Genomic DNA, 16,306 nt, shown 5'->3' on the forward strand with positions numbered 1-16,306 from the left:
GGGATGGAAATTGCCCACTAACCAAATGGAGATGAGCCAACAACTTTTTCTCAAGGATATTTCCATTGGCTTTCTGCCTCAGCCTGTCACCTCACTCCCAGTTTGTTCCTCATAAAAAATGCCCAGTGATTCCACAGGCGTTGAAATGTCCCTCACTGTCTCCCTGACTGCAGTGTCTGGCACAGGTAGGGAATGTGTCTGTTGTGCCTCTGCTTCAATCCGTGCTTTTTATTCTGGAAAAGTCTCTTTTCCTTTCTGTTGGCAGAGCAAAAAGAACATTATCCCGGGCTCACACCAGTGTTGAAGCAGTGTTTCAGGAAGGGCTGGTTCACCACTGTAGGGCAGCACACGACAGCACAACTCGCTCTGTGCTGCAGTTCGGATGCTGCTGCACATTTTCTACACTGAAATTTGAAGGGCAGTAAATCCTTTGATCAGCACAGACACTTGAACAAGGACCATGGCTGGTGAAGATCCTACAACAACTTATTTCTGAGCAAGGTTTTTTTTGGCCTTTCCTACCGAGCAATCTCATGGACTGCATGGAAGACAGTGTAATTCCTTTTTACTAGTTTTCAGTTAGAAACTGAATGAGAATAAAGGACCATTTAAATGATTAATCAGCAATGCTCTTGGCTGCCCTCCAAATCCCAGAACACACCCTCACCCTCCCCTTTCTCCCAGTTAAGCTCTTATACAACTGAAGAACAGGAGTGGATCTGAAGAGAGACAAAGGGACTCTGTTTCTCTCACATGGTCTCAGTAATGCCCATCTCCTGCCTGAGGCCACATTCTGTGATCAGTCTTCATTTTAGACTTAGTCCATCTTCATCTGTCTGTAATTCCTAGTCCTAGTTTATTAACTCTTTTTTTTTCTTTTTTTTTTCTTTTTTTTTTTTTTTAGATCAAAGACTTCAGGATTTTGTCTCAGACTGAAAGTAATGCCCAAACACTTCAAATGCAATGAGAAAAGGCAGAAATGTTACTTAGTGTTATTCTCTGGCAAGTTTTGGATAATCAGAGCTACACCCATGCTGGGTCTCAAATTTTATCATTAAAACCTGGTCCTAAAGATCTTACCACTTTTGTTCCTCAAAGTTATCCTTCCTTTCCCCCCCCCCCCCACCTTACTTGTCAGTTTTACAATTCTACCATAAATTGCATTATTTCTATCAACTTGCTGTTGTTCACCATCCTTTTCAAAGTGTGAGGGAGGGAACTGCTGTTACCCAGCTGCAGCCAGGACAGCACATCCCATGGACAACACATCCCATGGAACAGCACATCCCGTGGAGAACACATCCCATGGAGCTGCACATCCCATGGTACTGCACATCCCATGGAGCTGCACATCCCGTGGTACTGCACATCCTATGGAGCTGCACATCCCACGGACAACACATCTCATGGAACAGCACATCCCATGGAGCTGCACATCCCATTTTTCCCTCTTCCCTTGCAATTTCCGTCCGACTGTCGCTGCGCTGGGAGGCTCTGGCAGGTCTGGCAGGGCAGGGCAGGGCAGGGCTCCTTTTCCCCCCCTGACGTTGCTCCCCCCCGACTGTACCATGTCCCGCCCGTCTCCCAGCAGGCCGTGCCCGGGACGAGCCCCTGTCCCGAGGGTGTCCGGGCTCCCCGCACCGCCCATCCCGGGCTCCCTCCGCCCATGGCGGCCGCCCCGTCCCCGCCCCGCCGCCATTCGGCGCCGCCCCGCCCGTTCCGGCTGCGGTAGGAGCCGGGAGGAGCCATGGAGGACGCCGATTACTTCGAGGGCAGCGCGGCCGAGTGGGGCGGCGAGGCGGACGGGGGCGCGGTGAGGGCCCGGGGGAGCCCCGGAGCGGGGCCGAGGGGCGGCCCCGGGCGGGTCCCAGAGCGGCCCCGAGCTGAGGCGAGGAGCGCCCGGTGCCGGTGCGGGCGGTGTGGCCTGGGGCTGGATGGGGCTACAGGGAGGGATCCAGCTGCGAAACCTGAAACTCGGTCACCTTATCCCTCTCTGCAGCCACCTGGAAGGAGGCTGTAGCCGGGCGGGGGTCGGGCTCTGCTCCCAGGCAACCAGCGACAGGACGAGAGGACACAGGCTTAAGCTGTGCCAGGGGAGGGTTAGGTTGGACATCAGGAAGAATTTCTTCGCGGAAGGGGGGATCAGACATTGGAGTGGGATGCCCAGGGAGGTTTGGAGTCTCCATCCCCGCAGGTGTCCAAGGAACAACTGGACGTGGCACTCAGTGCTCAGGGCTGGGTGACAAAGTGGGCATCGGGCACAGGGTGGTCTCAGAGGTCTTCTCCAACCTCAGTGATTCTGTGATTCTCCATTAAGAAGCTCTATTCGTGCGGGGAGCAGGTGGATGTGTTTCTGTGGGGAAAAGTGACCTAAATAGTATGGGGGGAGACAGGACAGGAGAGGGGGTGTGACTCGACTGTGCTTGTGAACAGCAAGATGATGAGGATGGGGAAGGAGAAGATGATGCTGAAGTCCAGCAAGAGTGCCTGAAGAAATTTTCAACCCCTGACTATATAATGGAGCCGTCTATCTTTAACACTTTGAAGAGGTGAGTGTGACATGAAGTGTGTTATGGAGCACATTATGTTTGTTAGAGGTGTGATGTTGTCACTTTGTGTGGAAGTGCGTGTGAAAATGTACAAATGGTGCTATTGTTTTCCCTTTATTTAGAGTTCAGTTGAGTTTTGTTTTTAATATGACTCAAATAGTTCTTTTGTAATCCTTTCATCAGATATTTCCAGGCAGGAGGTTCTCCAGAGAATGTAATCCAGCTCCTCTCTGAAAACTACACTGCAGTGGCACAGACTGTAAATTTGCTGGCAGAGTGGCTCATTCAAACAGGTACAATAAGTGATACAGTATAGTTTGGGTCTATAGTCTTTCTTTTGTCAGAAATATCTGAATCAATGGCAAATTTGATCATATATAGGAAATGGATTGTTATAAAGTTGTCATCTACCATGTGGCTAAACCCTTTATAATAATATGTTTATTCTGCTCAGAGAATAATGAAGTAAACTGTTGACAAACAGTTTGAAATGCTAACAGACTGTGTTATGAAGGGGTTTTATAGTTGAAACAACTGCATAAGATAGTTTCTTTTTGTTTTCACCCAAAGGGCAAGGGGGCTATTACACAGATAGTGTTAGAAATATTTGATGTTTTGTAATAGAATTAAATAATTTAAGTTTAAAAAGCAATTACCTTGTTGCTAGTTACTATTCCTTCTTAGTGCATCAATGGTTACACTAAGGGTTCTCATATGGAGAAGCTGTATTCTCTGAGACAAGAATTACATATTAAGCCTCTTGCAAGACATATTCAGCATTATCTTGTGGTATCTCTGTCCCTCATTTAGTGTAAACTTTTGTTTACAAATACCAGAATTACTATTCTCTGAGTTCAGAAACATAGAACTACTTGCTACTATTTGTATATTGTTTTATAGAAGACTATCAAAGCTACTGATGGCCAGTATATTAAAAGGATGAACTTTAGTCTGTAGTGGGGTGGGTTTGTTCCCCAGCCCTGCTGATCCCTTTTGTGGTTAAGGTACACTTGCATTTTGGTATCATGCCCAGTACTTTGGGATGGCTGACATTGCTGTTTGTGTGTCTGATGAGGAGGGTGAGAGAAAGGGACTAGTGTGACCTGCCTGTCATCCTAAACATTTAGGAAAAAAGGTGGAGAATCTGTAAATCTGTCTGTATCAGTATGGCTCAACAGTAGAACTGATGTCTCTCCTCTGATCCTCTCGGTGTTGGTAAATTTGGGAGTAGTTTCTGTTCTCACTGGAAAATGTAAGGTGTTGCTGCCATGTTTGATTGGATTGCATCTGCCAAGTTTTCTGTTCCTTCTCTACAGGTGTTGAGCCAATGCAAGTTCAGGAGACTGTAGAAAACCATTTAAAGAGCTTACTTATCAAGCATTTTGACCCTCGGAAAGCAGATTCCATCTTTACGGAGGAAGGAGAGGTGTGCATGGAATCCATGTTGCTGTCTCTGCTCGAGTGGGTCCTCCCTAAATGCCTTCATCTGATGGAGTAGCAGATGGTGGGGGAAGGGAAATGGTATCTTCAAAACTCTTTGGTAGTCCTCAGATGTTTAGAGAACTTGGAAACTTGATGTGCATCCTTTGTAATAAATTTTTGTAGAACAACTCACAGGACTCCTGAGAGATGAAAGCCTTACTTTTAATGATCTTGGGAACTATATATTGTTAAGTTTCTCTCTGTTGCTCTAATCTTTTCAGACTCCAGCCTGGCTTGAGCAAATGATAGCACATACAACGTGGAGAGATCTCTTTTACAAATTGGCTGAAGCCCATCCTGACTGTTTAATGCTTAATTTTACTGTGAAGGTACTACACTCAAGTCTAATAAATATGAATATTCATAAAGGGCTAGTTGTTTTGGCTTCAAATATTAGCTGTGGAATTGTGGAATTTTTTTGTTGGTTTGTTTGGGTTTTTCCCTTTGATCTGTATTTGAAAATCCTGGGTTTCTGGTGCAGTGGAACATTTCAATCACTTTTATATGTTTCTGGGACAAAAAGTGTTGTATCTTGCTGTACTCTGAAGTAGTTTATATTATTATGGTTTACTTTATTTTTGCTACATCTTTATTGGTTTCCTTTTCTGTAAACTATGATATGAACGTAATTCCAATAAATGTATGCAAGGTGAATCTTGCATTTTGTATGTTCTTCTAGACTTGTTAGGATATCTGAAATATAAATAACAAGTTCTTTTATGATGTTTTTGTAGCTAATATCTGATGCTGGATATCAAGGGGAAATAACCAGTGTTTCAACAGCATGTCAGCAACTAGAAGTATTTTCCAGAGTCCTGCGTACATCTCTGGCAACAATTTTGGATGGAGGAGAAGAAAACCTTGAAAAAAACCTCCCTGAGTTTGCTGTAAGTTGTTTTGGGGGGTTTTGTTTGTTTGTTTGTTTTTGTTGGGTTGGTTTTTTTTTTTAAGTTTTGGGTTTTTTCCTTTTTATGTGGAAAAAGAAGTGTTTTCCTTTCTGGTTAGGAGATACAGATCAGTGTGAGATCGTAGACAATCTTGATTTCCTTCAAAATCTTGAGAAGGTGTATCTGAGTTAAAACCCAGAAATATATGCTTTTTGGTTGTTCTGTGACCAGGAATTCCTTGGGTTGACTCTATGACGCTTCTTATATTTATTAAATGGATTGTAAAAAGGTGAAGGTAGAAATGTCGTCTTTCACGTTTAATGTGAAATGCTCAGTCTTGTCAGACCCTTGGCAAATTACAATAATTATTTTATCATCCACATCAATGTGAAAGCTGCCACCTGAATCAACCCAGCATATATTCATATGTTGTGAAATAACCTCATGATTTTTGAGTGACTTTGTACTTCTCATACTGTTTAAATACTGCAGAGAAAGTACCGAGTGTAAGTAAAAGAGATTTCCCTCTCAATTTTGGCATTTAAGAAATGAAGTTCTCAATTTAGCCATTTCTTCGTGCTTGGTATCAATGCTTTATTCTATCAGTACCTTCTTCTTGGCTGTTGGGTTTTTGGTTTTGTTGCTTAGTTTTTTGTGTGTGTGTGTTTTTGTGTTTTTTTCCTTTGCAATTTTGCCGCTTGTTTTTGCCCTTCGCTCTCACGACAATGTAACCACAGCAGCACGCTGGGAAGTTCCTTGTTGACTGGTAAGCTTTGTGCTGTGTGCTTTCACAGAAGATGGTGTGCCATGGGGAACACACTTACCTTTTTGCCCAGTCCATGATGTCCATCCTGGCTCAGGAGGAGCAGGGAGGGTCGGCTGTCAGGAGGATCGCTCAGGAGGTGCAGCGATACGCCCATGAGAAGTAAGTGGGAAGTACACTATTAGTTAAAATATAAGTCAACAGAATCTGCAAACTGCTGTCTTTTGCTCATCTTAGTTACCTTTTACTGGCAAAAGGAGAATCCTTAGCTGCAACACAGCAGCTCTTGTAGCAGGCTTTCATCTGTAGAACAGCAGAGGAGTTCAGTGCCCTGTACCCAGGCGACCTGAAATTGGAAAAGCAAAGAAGTGAAGTTTCTGTCTACTAAGAAATATGTATTTTTACTATTCTATGAACATCTTAAAAACAAACATACAGGCCTATTTCTGTACTTACCCAGAACAAGGGGTTCAGCCCTAAGGCATTGCATTCCAAAGGATGTGGCCTGTTGACACAGTGAGGCTTAAACTAAAATGTCTGAATTAAGAGAATAAGTCACTGAATTAAGAAAATAAGTCACTGTGTGTGTCTGCTCTTCATGCAGAGGCCATGATGCCAGTCAGATCACTCTAGCACTGGGTACTGCAGCCTCCTATCCCCGAGCATGTCAGGCTCTTGGTGCAATGCTGTCCAAAGGAGCTCTGAATCCAGCAGATATCACTGTCCTGTTCAAAATGTTTACAAGCATGGACCCACCTCCAGTAGAACTGGTTAGTAGTTACCTGTTTATAACCTCTGATACTTACTTCTATTGCAGTAGCACTCAGAAACGTGATGTCTTGTTGTGCTAAGTGTTGTATGGACACAAAAATTAAATTATCACTCGTCCCTCTATAATTGTAAGTAATGTCTAAATGTGAAACTGCTACTTGTGTTCTGTTTTGCATTACCTTCTTGGTATTTTTTGTTGGTTTTTTTAATTATTCCAAGCTGTCCTTTTACATATAGTTAAATTAAAGAAATTTGCAAGAGGAGATAAAGATGGCAAGGAATTAAATCTTTTGATCAAAAACCTGCCCACTTCTGCAGTTTCTTATAAGCAGACCTAAATGACACATTTTATATTTCTCACTGCCTCATTCTAACATGGATTCTGGTAACAAATATGATGGCATTTAGATTCTTCAGCAATATAGTCTGTAATTCTGTTTTCCTTTTTTTTAACTTTTATTTTTTTTCCGTAAAACTTTGAGTCTCTTCAGAAAACTGTCTAACCTACTCTCAAGGGGAAGTGTGTGTTATCTCTATGTTAGATATATCATATGTATTTTTAATCACCTCTCCTAATTCTCAGGCTCTGACAGACAATTCATTTTCTTCACAGATTCGAGTACCTGCCTTTCTGGACCTCTTCATGCAGTCCTTGTTTAAGCCAGGTGCTAAGATCAACCAGGACCACAAACATAAATATATTCACATACTGGCTTATGCAGCCAGTGTGGTAGAGATGTGGAAAAAGGTAATGCTCAGCTCTGTGAATAACATTATTTTTACCTACAGCAGCCTGACTGTGCTGCAGGAAACGTGTGGTCATGAAGTTACTTATTTGAATATAAACTGTTTCTGGCTTCAACTGCCATGACTAAAGAATGTAGAACCTGATGATCAAATACTACCATACAAGTACATTCACAACTCTTGCATTCAAACTTTGCAATAATTTTTCAGAACAAGAGAGTCAGCATAAACAAGGACGAACTCAAGTCCACTTCAAAAGCCATCGAAACTGTTCACAATCTGTGTTGCAATGAGAACAAAGGAGCATCAGAGTTGGTTGCAGAGCTGAGCACCCTCTATCAGTGCATCAGGTGAGCAGAGAGGCTGGTCCCAAGCTTCAGTTGTTGGAAGAAAAGTATTATTTAGGAGAGGCAGTGCTGCTAAAGGGAGATGTCTTTATGAGCTACTCTGTGAGGGCATCCTCGCTGTAGAATATGTGAAGATGGGGTCTGAAAGCAGCTTTCAGAATTGTCCATCTGACTCTTTGGAATCTCTCATGAAGACATAAATCCTGCCTTTCACACACAACTTGTCATCTTTGGGTCGTAGAACATGCTTTTCTGTGCCACTGGGAAAAGGTGACAGATTACTTTGTCTTCCTAGTAAAGCTTTCATTTATTTTTCATGCTCCTGTGCTGAAGTGATCTCTCTTTCTGTAGGTTCCCAGTGGTGGCTATGGGTGTGCTGAAGTGGGTGGATTGGACAGTGTCAGAACCACGATACTTCCAGCTGCAGACTGATCACACTCCAGTTCACCTGGCACTATTAGATGAGGTAAGAGTGTATCTAAAGCTTTTCTGGAGAGCAAGAACAATTTTGATGCTTGTAACAACCAGTCCACTGAATGCCTGTTGTTTGCAGTAAGACACTAAAGACAGAGATGAATCTATTCAGAGTTAATTATTTGGTTTTTTCAGCCCAGTATTATTTATACTAGGAAAACTTGGGCAGCAAAGAAAGAAATGGTAGAATAGTTCTCTAAATGAATTTCCATTTGGCATTGAACATCAGTGTAAACTTGTCTAATTAAGACTACTGCATTGGTTTTTAAATTGCAGTTCTGAGCATCTGACTTTGTTGCCTTGTTTGCAGATCAGTACATGCCATCAGCTGCTTCATCCCCAAGTCCTACAACTTCTTGTCAAGCTCTTTGAAACAGAACATTCCCAGCTGGATGTGATGGAGCAGGTGACTCTCAAAAGATGAAGTATTTGTGTTCCTTCATATTAGTTACACTTATTGAAGTTAATTGCTTTTGCTCTCAGAGCAGTTTAGAGAGCTTAGTTTAGGACTGTGATCATGGTTAAAATGTAACATATCAGCCACTGAAGCAATAAAAATCAAAGGCTTCTGAGAGGAAGTTCTGATCTGATGGTTCTTCCCTCCCTGCACCCCCAGCTGGAATTGAAGAAGACCCTCTTGGACAGGATGGTGCACTTGCTGAGCCGAGGGTACGTCCTGCCTGTTGTCAGCTACATCCGCAAATGCCTGGAGAAGCTGGACACGGACATCTCGCTCATCAGATACTTTGTGACAGAGGTCAGCAGCCAAAACTGCACTTACTGACATCTGGAGATAAAGTTTAATATTGGTTGTATGTGTTTGGATATTAAATCAGCTTGCCTTGGATTCAGAAATGTTTCAGGTTCTGAGATCAAATTCTGAGCAATGTGTGTGTATCAGTATTCACAAGGATGTGATATAGTCCTACTAATTCCTGACTTCTGGAATTAATAAGGTACTGGACAGAGTACTTCAAGAATACATAGCTAATTATTTGTATGGAGAACAAGAGGTCCTAAGTACAACTACCTGTATGCTTTCAAGACTAGTATGTGAATTAAATATTGTCCCTGCTACCCCTGTAAGGGGAAGAGTAATCTGGTTTTGTCTGCTGTTTCAGGTGCTTGATGTGATTGCTCCTCCATATACCTCAGACTTCGTACAGCTTTTTCTTCCAATCTTGGAGAACGAAAGTATTGCAGGTACTATAAAAACAGAAGGTGAACATGATCCTGTCACTGAGTTCATAGGTAAGTCCATTTATTCCTTGCACACCTGCTTCCATTTGTGTGTGTTACAACTGCAAATAATGTTCAGGTGGAGGATTGCTTAAAATTACTGCCAGATATTTTGACAGACAACTTCCCTTTTAGGGGCCTATGTTTAGCAGTTTTCCTGAAATCAAGAATCTGGGGGTAGTAGTGAGGAACTGGAGATAAATACTGGTTTTTGAGAACTAGCATTGCAGTAAGGAAAGGAGAGGAAGGGAAGTAGTCTGTCATAATACTCTCCTATCCTAAAACATTTTCCAGACCCTAAAATCCTAATTATTTACATAATGCAGAAATCTACATGGAAGCAGATAAATTACTGACTCAGAGTAATGTACTGAACACTGTCTTCTTTTTTTTTTCTTTTTAAGCTCATTGCAAATCTAACTTTATTATGATGAACTAAGCAGTGGAAAGTATCAAGACTGCAGAGCACATGATCACTACTTTGCCATGCTCTCCACCAGTAGGGTTCTATAACTGGGCAATGCAGCAGCAGAAAGAAAACAACAACAAAGCCAACAAAACTAACAAACATAAAACAAGGAGGAAAGGGCCGAAGGGCATTTGATTGACTTGTGTGGTGACCTTGAAGTTCCTGCCAGAGGACTGTTTGTATTTCCTATCAGAGAACTGTTAATGTAACTTAGCAAATGGAGTAATACTGAAGGATTTTCTGTTGTTCCACAAATCAGTATAAATCTGAATGTTCTGAAGGGGAGAGCAAGAGAGAAACAGATTTGTTTAAAAGAATGTTATTTTTGTTACTTAGTGAATTTGGCAGTCGTTCTTTGTGTAATGCCCAGAACCTGAACAGTGGGGAAGGTAGTTCCTACTAAAAACACTTTGCAGATAATTCTCTGAATACATCTTGAATACTTTAGGCTTTGATATTGCAAGCTGTAAAAAAAGGGATTTGTGTGATTAGCTCTGTGCAGCAGAGAAGCCCCAATGCCTCTTTCTCCCCTTTGCGTTCTATTAGAATTCTAAATATCCTACATATTTACTGCTATGAAAAAACCCATTTTGTGCAACACAAGTGGAGTTGTAACAATCAAGGATAGTTTTCTAGTGGGATGTGAACTCTATGTGTGTGTTACCTTTCAGAATCTATTTTTTGGTAAATAGATGCATCAGATGTTACTGGTAAGTTTAATTACCGTGTCAGAATTCCACTGCTGTCCAAGAAGATGAATGTGTGCAGAAGTTTCATTACTGCTTCTTGTGGCTTTGTTTTTATAATTATCTCTGCTCTGTCCTGGTTGATGCCAAACAGTGGGGGATACAGCCGAGAATATGAATTACCTTTAAATAAAGGTGTTTTTTCTTTTCCAGAGATATCTTTCAAAGTTTCATTATTCATTTATGGAATTCTGAGCTACCCTGATAATTCTTGAGACAGCAGCCAGTGGTTTAATTTCTGAACTCTGCTGCTGTACAGACTGTTGTCAATCAGGCCTTTCACAAGTAAAAATCCAGTAAAAGCAGCACCATCCTGGATAAGCTTTGGGCAGCTGGTCTAGACCTAAGACAGCTTAAGTAGAACAGGGGGAGACAACCAAGCACAGGAATTAATAAGCTCTTATAATAAATATCCAGTCAGTTATGAGAAAAAGTGTTTATTAAATGCAATTAACAATGCCAGTTAGTAACATTTGATATGGCACTGATTTGTCACTTAAAAGACTAAGGAAGGGAATTTGCCTCATTTCTTCAAATTAGTGAGGAGTTCTGAGTTATGGCAATTTATCCTTTGCCTCTAGGAGAAAAATGGCAGAGTCAATCACAGATTAAAGCAAGGAATTTGAGCAAAGACTAATTAAGAAATGTTTAGACCATCTTTTGATCAAAGTAATTCCCATTATATCATTTTGATGGATAAAAGCAACTACATGCATTTCCACCACCTCGTTTCACCAGGAGGCCAAGGAAAAAGGGGATTTAGTTTTTTAATTTATCATGTCCAGAATTAGTTTTGTTTTTTGCATCATCACAGTACTGTCAGAGAATTTAAAATAAGCTCTAGACCCAAATATTGAGTATACTTTTTCCTTTCCAGTACGCCTACATAATTTGTATTTAAAAAAAATAGATATTTACACATACAGGTTCTGTGATTAAGTCAGAATGATTTCAATACTGTGCATCAAGACAGACAACTCTTTCATGGGCAAATTAATTGTAAATAACTATCTCAAGGCAGCTCTGTATTTTTTGAAGCACTCGTGTGGTGCTATCTGGGCTAATTTTGCAGAACTGCCTGATGGTGTGGAACTGTGAGAGAGTCTTAGACAAAAAAAGGCTGTGCTGGGAAGCTTCCAAACAAAGTAATTCCTAAACAAATATGTACAGTGTAGAATCAAGGAAGTATAGGATCTCCATATGTACAGTCCTCTTCAATAGCAAGATTGTAGTCTGATCCTCTCCCACCTTTGTAGGCACTTGTCACAATTCTCAGCCACCCTCTTTCGCCCTGTAAAGGATTGAATTTGCATTGTAAATTAGAAAACATAACTACAGAAAATGTAGATTGTTGAGTCTGTTCTGTCTTCCAAATATGAATTATTTATAAGTGAATGTAGGCATTCACTCAAGAGGAAGTGTAACACCACATTCATGGGGCAGCCTGCCTTGGTGGATTTATATCTCACTCATCCATTCCAGGTGTGGGACTTGATTCTTGCCTACAACTAAAGTAATTTTACATTTGCCCACAACAGGAGCTGCACAGAAGGGCAGAATTTGGGATTGAGTTGACATCAAGTAGCTTTGGATGAATATCCTTGTCTCCAGTTTAGTTAAGTTTCATTTTTAAACTGTTAGTCTGGTTCAGTTTTGTATCCACAGGCCAGCTCTGCAGCTTCTACTCCGGAAGTGAAAAGCCCCACCTCCCCTCCAGAGTGATCCTGCAGCTGTGTTTGTTCCCCTGCTTCCTTACCCAGGGTTCACCCCACGAGTTCCGGACAATCCAATACTCTGTCCCATTTTCCACGCCCCAGCCGGCCACGGACACGATGTGATTCACTGCGGGAGAGGGGTTGTACTCTGTGTAGAGGCCTCCTGTGTAGGCATCCAGCTTCTCAGTAGCCATGATACCACAGCTGTAATAAAGCAGAGAAAGGAGTTTTTATACCAGGGGATCAGGGCAGGGGCCTGGCTACAAAACAGTTTTGAATTCTGAGCTCAGCTGATGTACAAACAAGCTGAAGTCTGCAAAGCAGTGCAGAGCTGCTCACATATGCTAGAGTGGAAAACTACACTGCAGTCACTAGACTGAGCTTCAGGTATTTTTACCCCAATATTACTTGTAGATAAACATGTTTCTTTTTTACCTAATTGGCCCATTAGTGTAGATTTCTGCCATCATTTTTTCTCGTCCACTGACAGACCCATAGTCAGCAACTTTCCAGAGAGTGTAGTTCTTGATCACGTGACATTCTCCAAAAGTGACACAAGTCCCACACTGGTTGAACTTCTTACACTCTGTAAAACAGAATTGAGATTATCACTGCAGGAGGGTGCTTTCCTTCAAGTGAATTAATGATAGGACAGTAAGTTGTTTTTTTTAACTTATGTAAGGCAAATATTAATAATATGTCTTCTCTCTGGTGAACTAAATACCTTTCTGAAAACCACAATTTAAGTCCCTACTATCTCTAGTTACTATTTTTCAGTCCATACACACAAATGCTTTGATGAGGACATGCCTCTCCATAGATAGAGAAATCATCCCAGTCATACATGACCAGACAAAGGTTAAATTTCTCCTTTGTTTAGTTTAAGGTGACACTTGTAAATATTTCAGTACATTAGATATTGTGTGTCACAGATTTAAGAGATTAAATTAAAACAATTTAGCTGTCCAAACTTGCCTGGGCATGTTTTAGTGCTACACTGTCTGTCTGGAGTAAGGAGAGACACACACAGGCCTGTAAAGAAAACCTGTTCTGTCAGTCAAACAGCAGCAACCAGTATTCTGAAAACCCAATAAACTCTTTTTTTTTTAATACACTAAGATCTATTAAACCTGGAGAGGTGTCCTACAGCAAAGCAAAGGCACCATACTTTGGTCCTTGGCTTGGTAGTTGTTGCAGGTCTCGTCGGGAATGCCGTGGTCGTGGGCGTACACCCAGACCCCGGAGTGGTCTCCCCCTTCACAGGACCCGGCGTCAGCACAGTCGATGACGTTCTGAACAGACAGGTAGGCAGAGGGCCATGCTCCTTTCCTCTTTATGTTGATTCTGTCTGTAAAGAGAAGAAATTGGGGTTTGTGAGTGGAATATGTGGGTGGCTACACTTCGCAAGTAGTGTTCAAACTGTCTCCTTTTCTTTGAACTTGTAGCTGTTTGCAGACAACAGCACTTGTGGTTGCAAAACCCTCCACTATCAGCACTGAGGCACAGCATGACCTAATTCAAACCAGAGGCTGAGTTATAAGTGGGGGTTTCCATTAGAAGGGGGGTTTTTTTCCGCTAAAAACTCAGCAAAAATATGCAGATGAGTAAGATCTGCCTAAAGCCTTGAAGAGCCCTAGATCTCTTTTACTTCAAGCTTCTGAAAACTTCAGATCTGTTTCGTGGCTTTGACAGCAAAGAGTTTTCAAATACACATCATAAAACCAGCTCTCACCAGCATCTCTCACAGAGTAGAGATTTATGCATAAGCCCACACAAGTCACTGGCTCTGAGACAATTCTGAAAGCTTTTCCTTGCTTTAAGACTAACTCCTTGCTGTTACACCAACATCTCACTGTCATCCTGCCATCTCAGACAGGCATTGCCACCCTGCTGCCTTATTTTGTCAGAAATCAGCTTACTTGGCAGAAAAGCTTCCTGATGGGTATTTATAAACTGCTTCTCACCCTGCATTAACAGTCTTAACTGTGCCACCCTGGTACTTGTAATCCTATTAGTACTAACAACATTCAAATATACTTGACAGAACTGGGAACTACTATGCCAGACTAGTCTTAATGAAGAAAAAAAAAAAAGGAATGAATGCTTTAAACTACTAACAACAATTAAGAAAAAAAATAGCCTGATTTTTAAAACTACACGTTGGCATACCTACATATTAAGTTTTAACCAAAGTTATATAATTAACAAGTTGCTGTATTTTACCTATGCTAGTACTTCACTACATTCTGACAGGTATCACACAAGTGAATTCTTGTACCTCTTAAGAATGTATCCCTCATGATTCCTGCTGTCTGCTCACACTTGCATTGTCTTCCCCTTTCTGCACAGTTTCCTCTATTTGTCCTTCACAGTCCATCTTCTTACAGCCTCCCTATGCAAACAGGATTTCTGCAGCATGTAAATCATGTGTTCTCTCTAGAGAATTTACTTCACTTGTAGCAAACCACTACTTCCCTTTTCCTAAGCAGAAGTTTGATACGAAGATTGCTGCTGAAACCAGATTGTCTCTGTGCTGTGATAGTTTGTTTGAATAATCGGGCTCCTGAAGCAAATACTCCTCGGGCCCTCCCCACAAGAGGCAACTTCTTTCGTTTCCTCATTCCCAGGCACGGCTGGAGCACTTCTTGTTCTGCAGCTGCAGCACAGGCTGAGGTACCACAAAAGGGAGGGAGACACAAGAACTGCTTGTGCATCTGCTGCTGCCATGGAGGAGAGGGCAGAACCCCCAGTTCTTACCCGCAGGAGCTGTGAACACATTCCTTCTGCAAACAGGTTTCTAACCATGCCAGTGCTCCCCCTAGCACCTCCTTGCCTTCAGCCTGGGCATTCCTACTGTTCCCGGTGTATTCACAGACATCTCGGCCCCGTTTTTGCTGCAGTGATTTAGCACCTCGTCCTTACACCAGCTGCCAGTAAGGTGAAGATAAGCTGCCCTGGCCTCCGAAAACCAGGGATTCCGGGGCGCGGGCAGCCCGCCGGGTGGGTAGGGGGTGCAGGACGTACCTGCCAGGGCGCTGGTGCTGCCGTGGGCCCAGCAGGAGCCGCAGTACTGCGGGATGTGCTGGTTCCGAGTGGTGCTCGCGTAGTTCACTCCATCCACGTTCCTCCAGTCCCAGCTCCGCGGCAGCGCCGACACCTCCAGGTACTCGTGCGGGCGGGGGTAGGTCCTGCGGCGGGGAGGGAGGAGGAACTACAGCGCCGGCATCCCCGGCCAGGTGAGGGGGTTGGGGTTTTTTTAAAAAAATCGCGGATTCCGCGGAGTTTCGTAACGAGTGCCCGGCGGGAGCGCGTGACCGGGCCCTGCCCGTGGTCTCGTGACCGGCACTGTCCCCGTGTGTCCCCCCCCGGCCAACCCGGACAGAGCGGCCCCGGGACCCCCCGACCCGCCGGGACCCCCCGCACCGCCGGGACCCCCCGACCCGGGCAGTGCTGGGGCTCCCTCCGTGAGCTGCGGCTGCGCCCGCCAGCCCTTCCCCGGGCTGCTCTCCGAGGAGAGGCTGGATGGGGCGGCTCCAGAGGGGACGGGGACAGCCCCAGCTCCCGGGGGTGGCCGGGGAACAGCCCCAGCTCCCGGGGGTGGCCGGGGGACAGCCCCAGCTCCAGAGGGCAGCCGGAGGGCTGCCCCAGCCCCGGGGGGAACGGGGGAACGAAGCTCACCTGAGCCCGGGAGCCTTGCGCGGGGCTGGTTTGTAGCAGGGCTGCCCCTCCCTGAAGTAGAGCCCGGCGCGGGCGGGCGGGCACAGGCAGCCCCCCCAGAGCAGCAGCAGGACGGGCAGGAGCGGCTGGACCCGCGTGGCCATGCTGGGGCAGCGGCAGCTTCCTGGGACAGGCACTGGCACCGGGATTCAGGGGAGGGGCCGGAGCACAGGGCGGGGCCGGGGCGGGGCCGGGGCGGGGCCGGGCGCGCTCACCTGCGGGGGGCGAGGGCCCTGGACCCTCCCTCGGGGTCCTCGGTCCGCGGGTATCGCCCCCTCCCAGGGAGAAGGTGCGCTCCAGGATGCCCGGGGCAGCCTCCCTGAGCCCTTCCCAAGGGCGGCTGATTGATCTGTCGGGATGAGGAACAAACCCGAGACCCCGCGTTCTCAGCCCCCCCAGG

General features: G+C 44.2%; 2 protein-coding genes across 3 annotated transcripts; one reads left to right on the top strand and one right to left on the bottom strand.

Annotated features, from left to right (window-relative positions):
* The first annotated feature begins 1,692 nt into the window (after nucleotides 1–1,692).
* NELFCD (negative elongation factor complex member C/D) lies at nucleotides 1,693–10,628 on the top strand. The gene is made up of 15 exons (XM_051803091.1): nucleotides 1,693–1,813; nucleotides 2,434–2,549; nucleotides 2,733–2,842; nucleotides 3,866–3,975; nucleotides 4,253–4,360; nucleotides 4,766–4,918; nucleotides 5,713–5,843; nucleotides 6,286–6,451; nucleotides 7,066–7,200; nucleotides 7,410–7,549; nucleotides 7,898–8,012; nucleotides 8,331–8,426; nucleotides 8,637–8,777; nucleotides 9,142–9,271; nucleotides 9,664–10,628. Exons 1-15 carry the CDS (start codon nucleotides 1,748–1,750, stop codon nucleotides 9,696–9,698), a joined length of 1,752 nt encoding a protein of 583 aa, XP_051659051.1. The 5' UTR covers nucleotides 1,693–1,747; the 3' UTR covers nucleotides 9,699–10,628.
* Nucleotides 10,629–10,895: 267 nt separating this feature from the next.
* CTSZ (cathepsin Z) lies at nucleotides 10,896–16,058 on the bottom strand. Of its 2 annotated transcripts, XM_051803109.1 has the most exons (7): nucleotides 15,868–16,058; nucleotides 15,214–15,377; nucleotides 13,358–13,537; nucleotides 12,625–12,775; nucleotides 12,231–12,393; nucleotides 11,643–11,765; nucleotides 10,896–11,049 (listed from the first exon to the last, which is right to left on the bottom strand). In XM_051803109.1, the coding sequence occupies exons 1-6, from the start codon at nucleotides 16,008–16,010 to the stop codon at nucleotides 11,652–11,654; spliced, it is 915 nt and encodes a 304-aa protein (XP_051659069.1). In that variant the 5' UTR covers nucleotides 16,011–16,058; the 3' UTR covers nucleotides 10,896–11,049; nucleotides 11,643–11,651. The 2 variants fall into 2 exon arrangements, with proteins under 2 accessions (XP_051659069.1, XP_051659068.1); XM_051803108.1 differs by having other exon boundaries at nucleotides 10,896–11,765; nucleotides 15,868–16,057.
* Between the last annotated feature and the right edge of the window lie 248 nt (nucleotides 16,059–16,306).

The sequence above is a fragment of the Manacus candei genome, unplaced genomic scaffold (assembly GCF_025592945.1).
Source record: "Manacus candei isolate 608988 ecotype Guabito, Panama unplaced genomic scaffold, ASM2559294v1 h1tg000057l, whole genome shotgun sequence".
Lineage (NCBI taxonomy): Eukaryota > Metazoa > Chordata > Aves > Passeriformes > Pipridae > Manacus > Manacus candei.

Coding starts and splice junctions, on each gene's coding strand:
- NELFCD (XM_051803091.1), top strand. CDS start 1,748: ATGGAGGACGCCGATTACTTCGAGGGCAGCGCGGCCGAGTGGGGCGGC. Junction 4,361..4,765: donor TGCTTAATTTTACTGTGAAG/GTACTACACTCA, acceptor ATGTTTTTGTAG/CTAATATCTGATGCTGGATA. Junction 5,844..6,285: donor CAGCGATACGCCCATGAGAA/GTAAGTGGGAAG, acceptor CTCTTCATGCAG/AGGCCATGATGCCAGTCAGA.
- CTSZ (XM_051803109.1), bottom strand. CDS start 16,010: ATGGCCACGCGGGTCCAGCCGCTCCTGCCCGTCCTGCTGCTGCTCTGG. Junction 13,538..15,213: donor CAGCACCAGCGCCCTGGCAG/GTACGTCCTGCA, acceptor TTCTCTTTACAG/ACAGAATCAACATAAAGAGG. Junction 12,394..12,624: donor TACACTAATGGGCCAATTAG/GTAAAAAAGAAA, acceptor GCTTTATTACAG/CTGTGGTATCATGGCTACTG.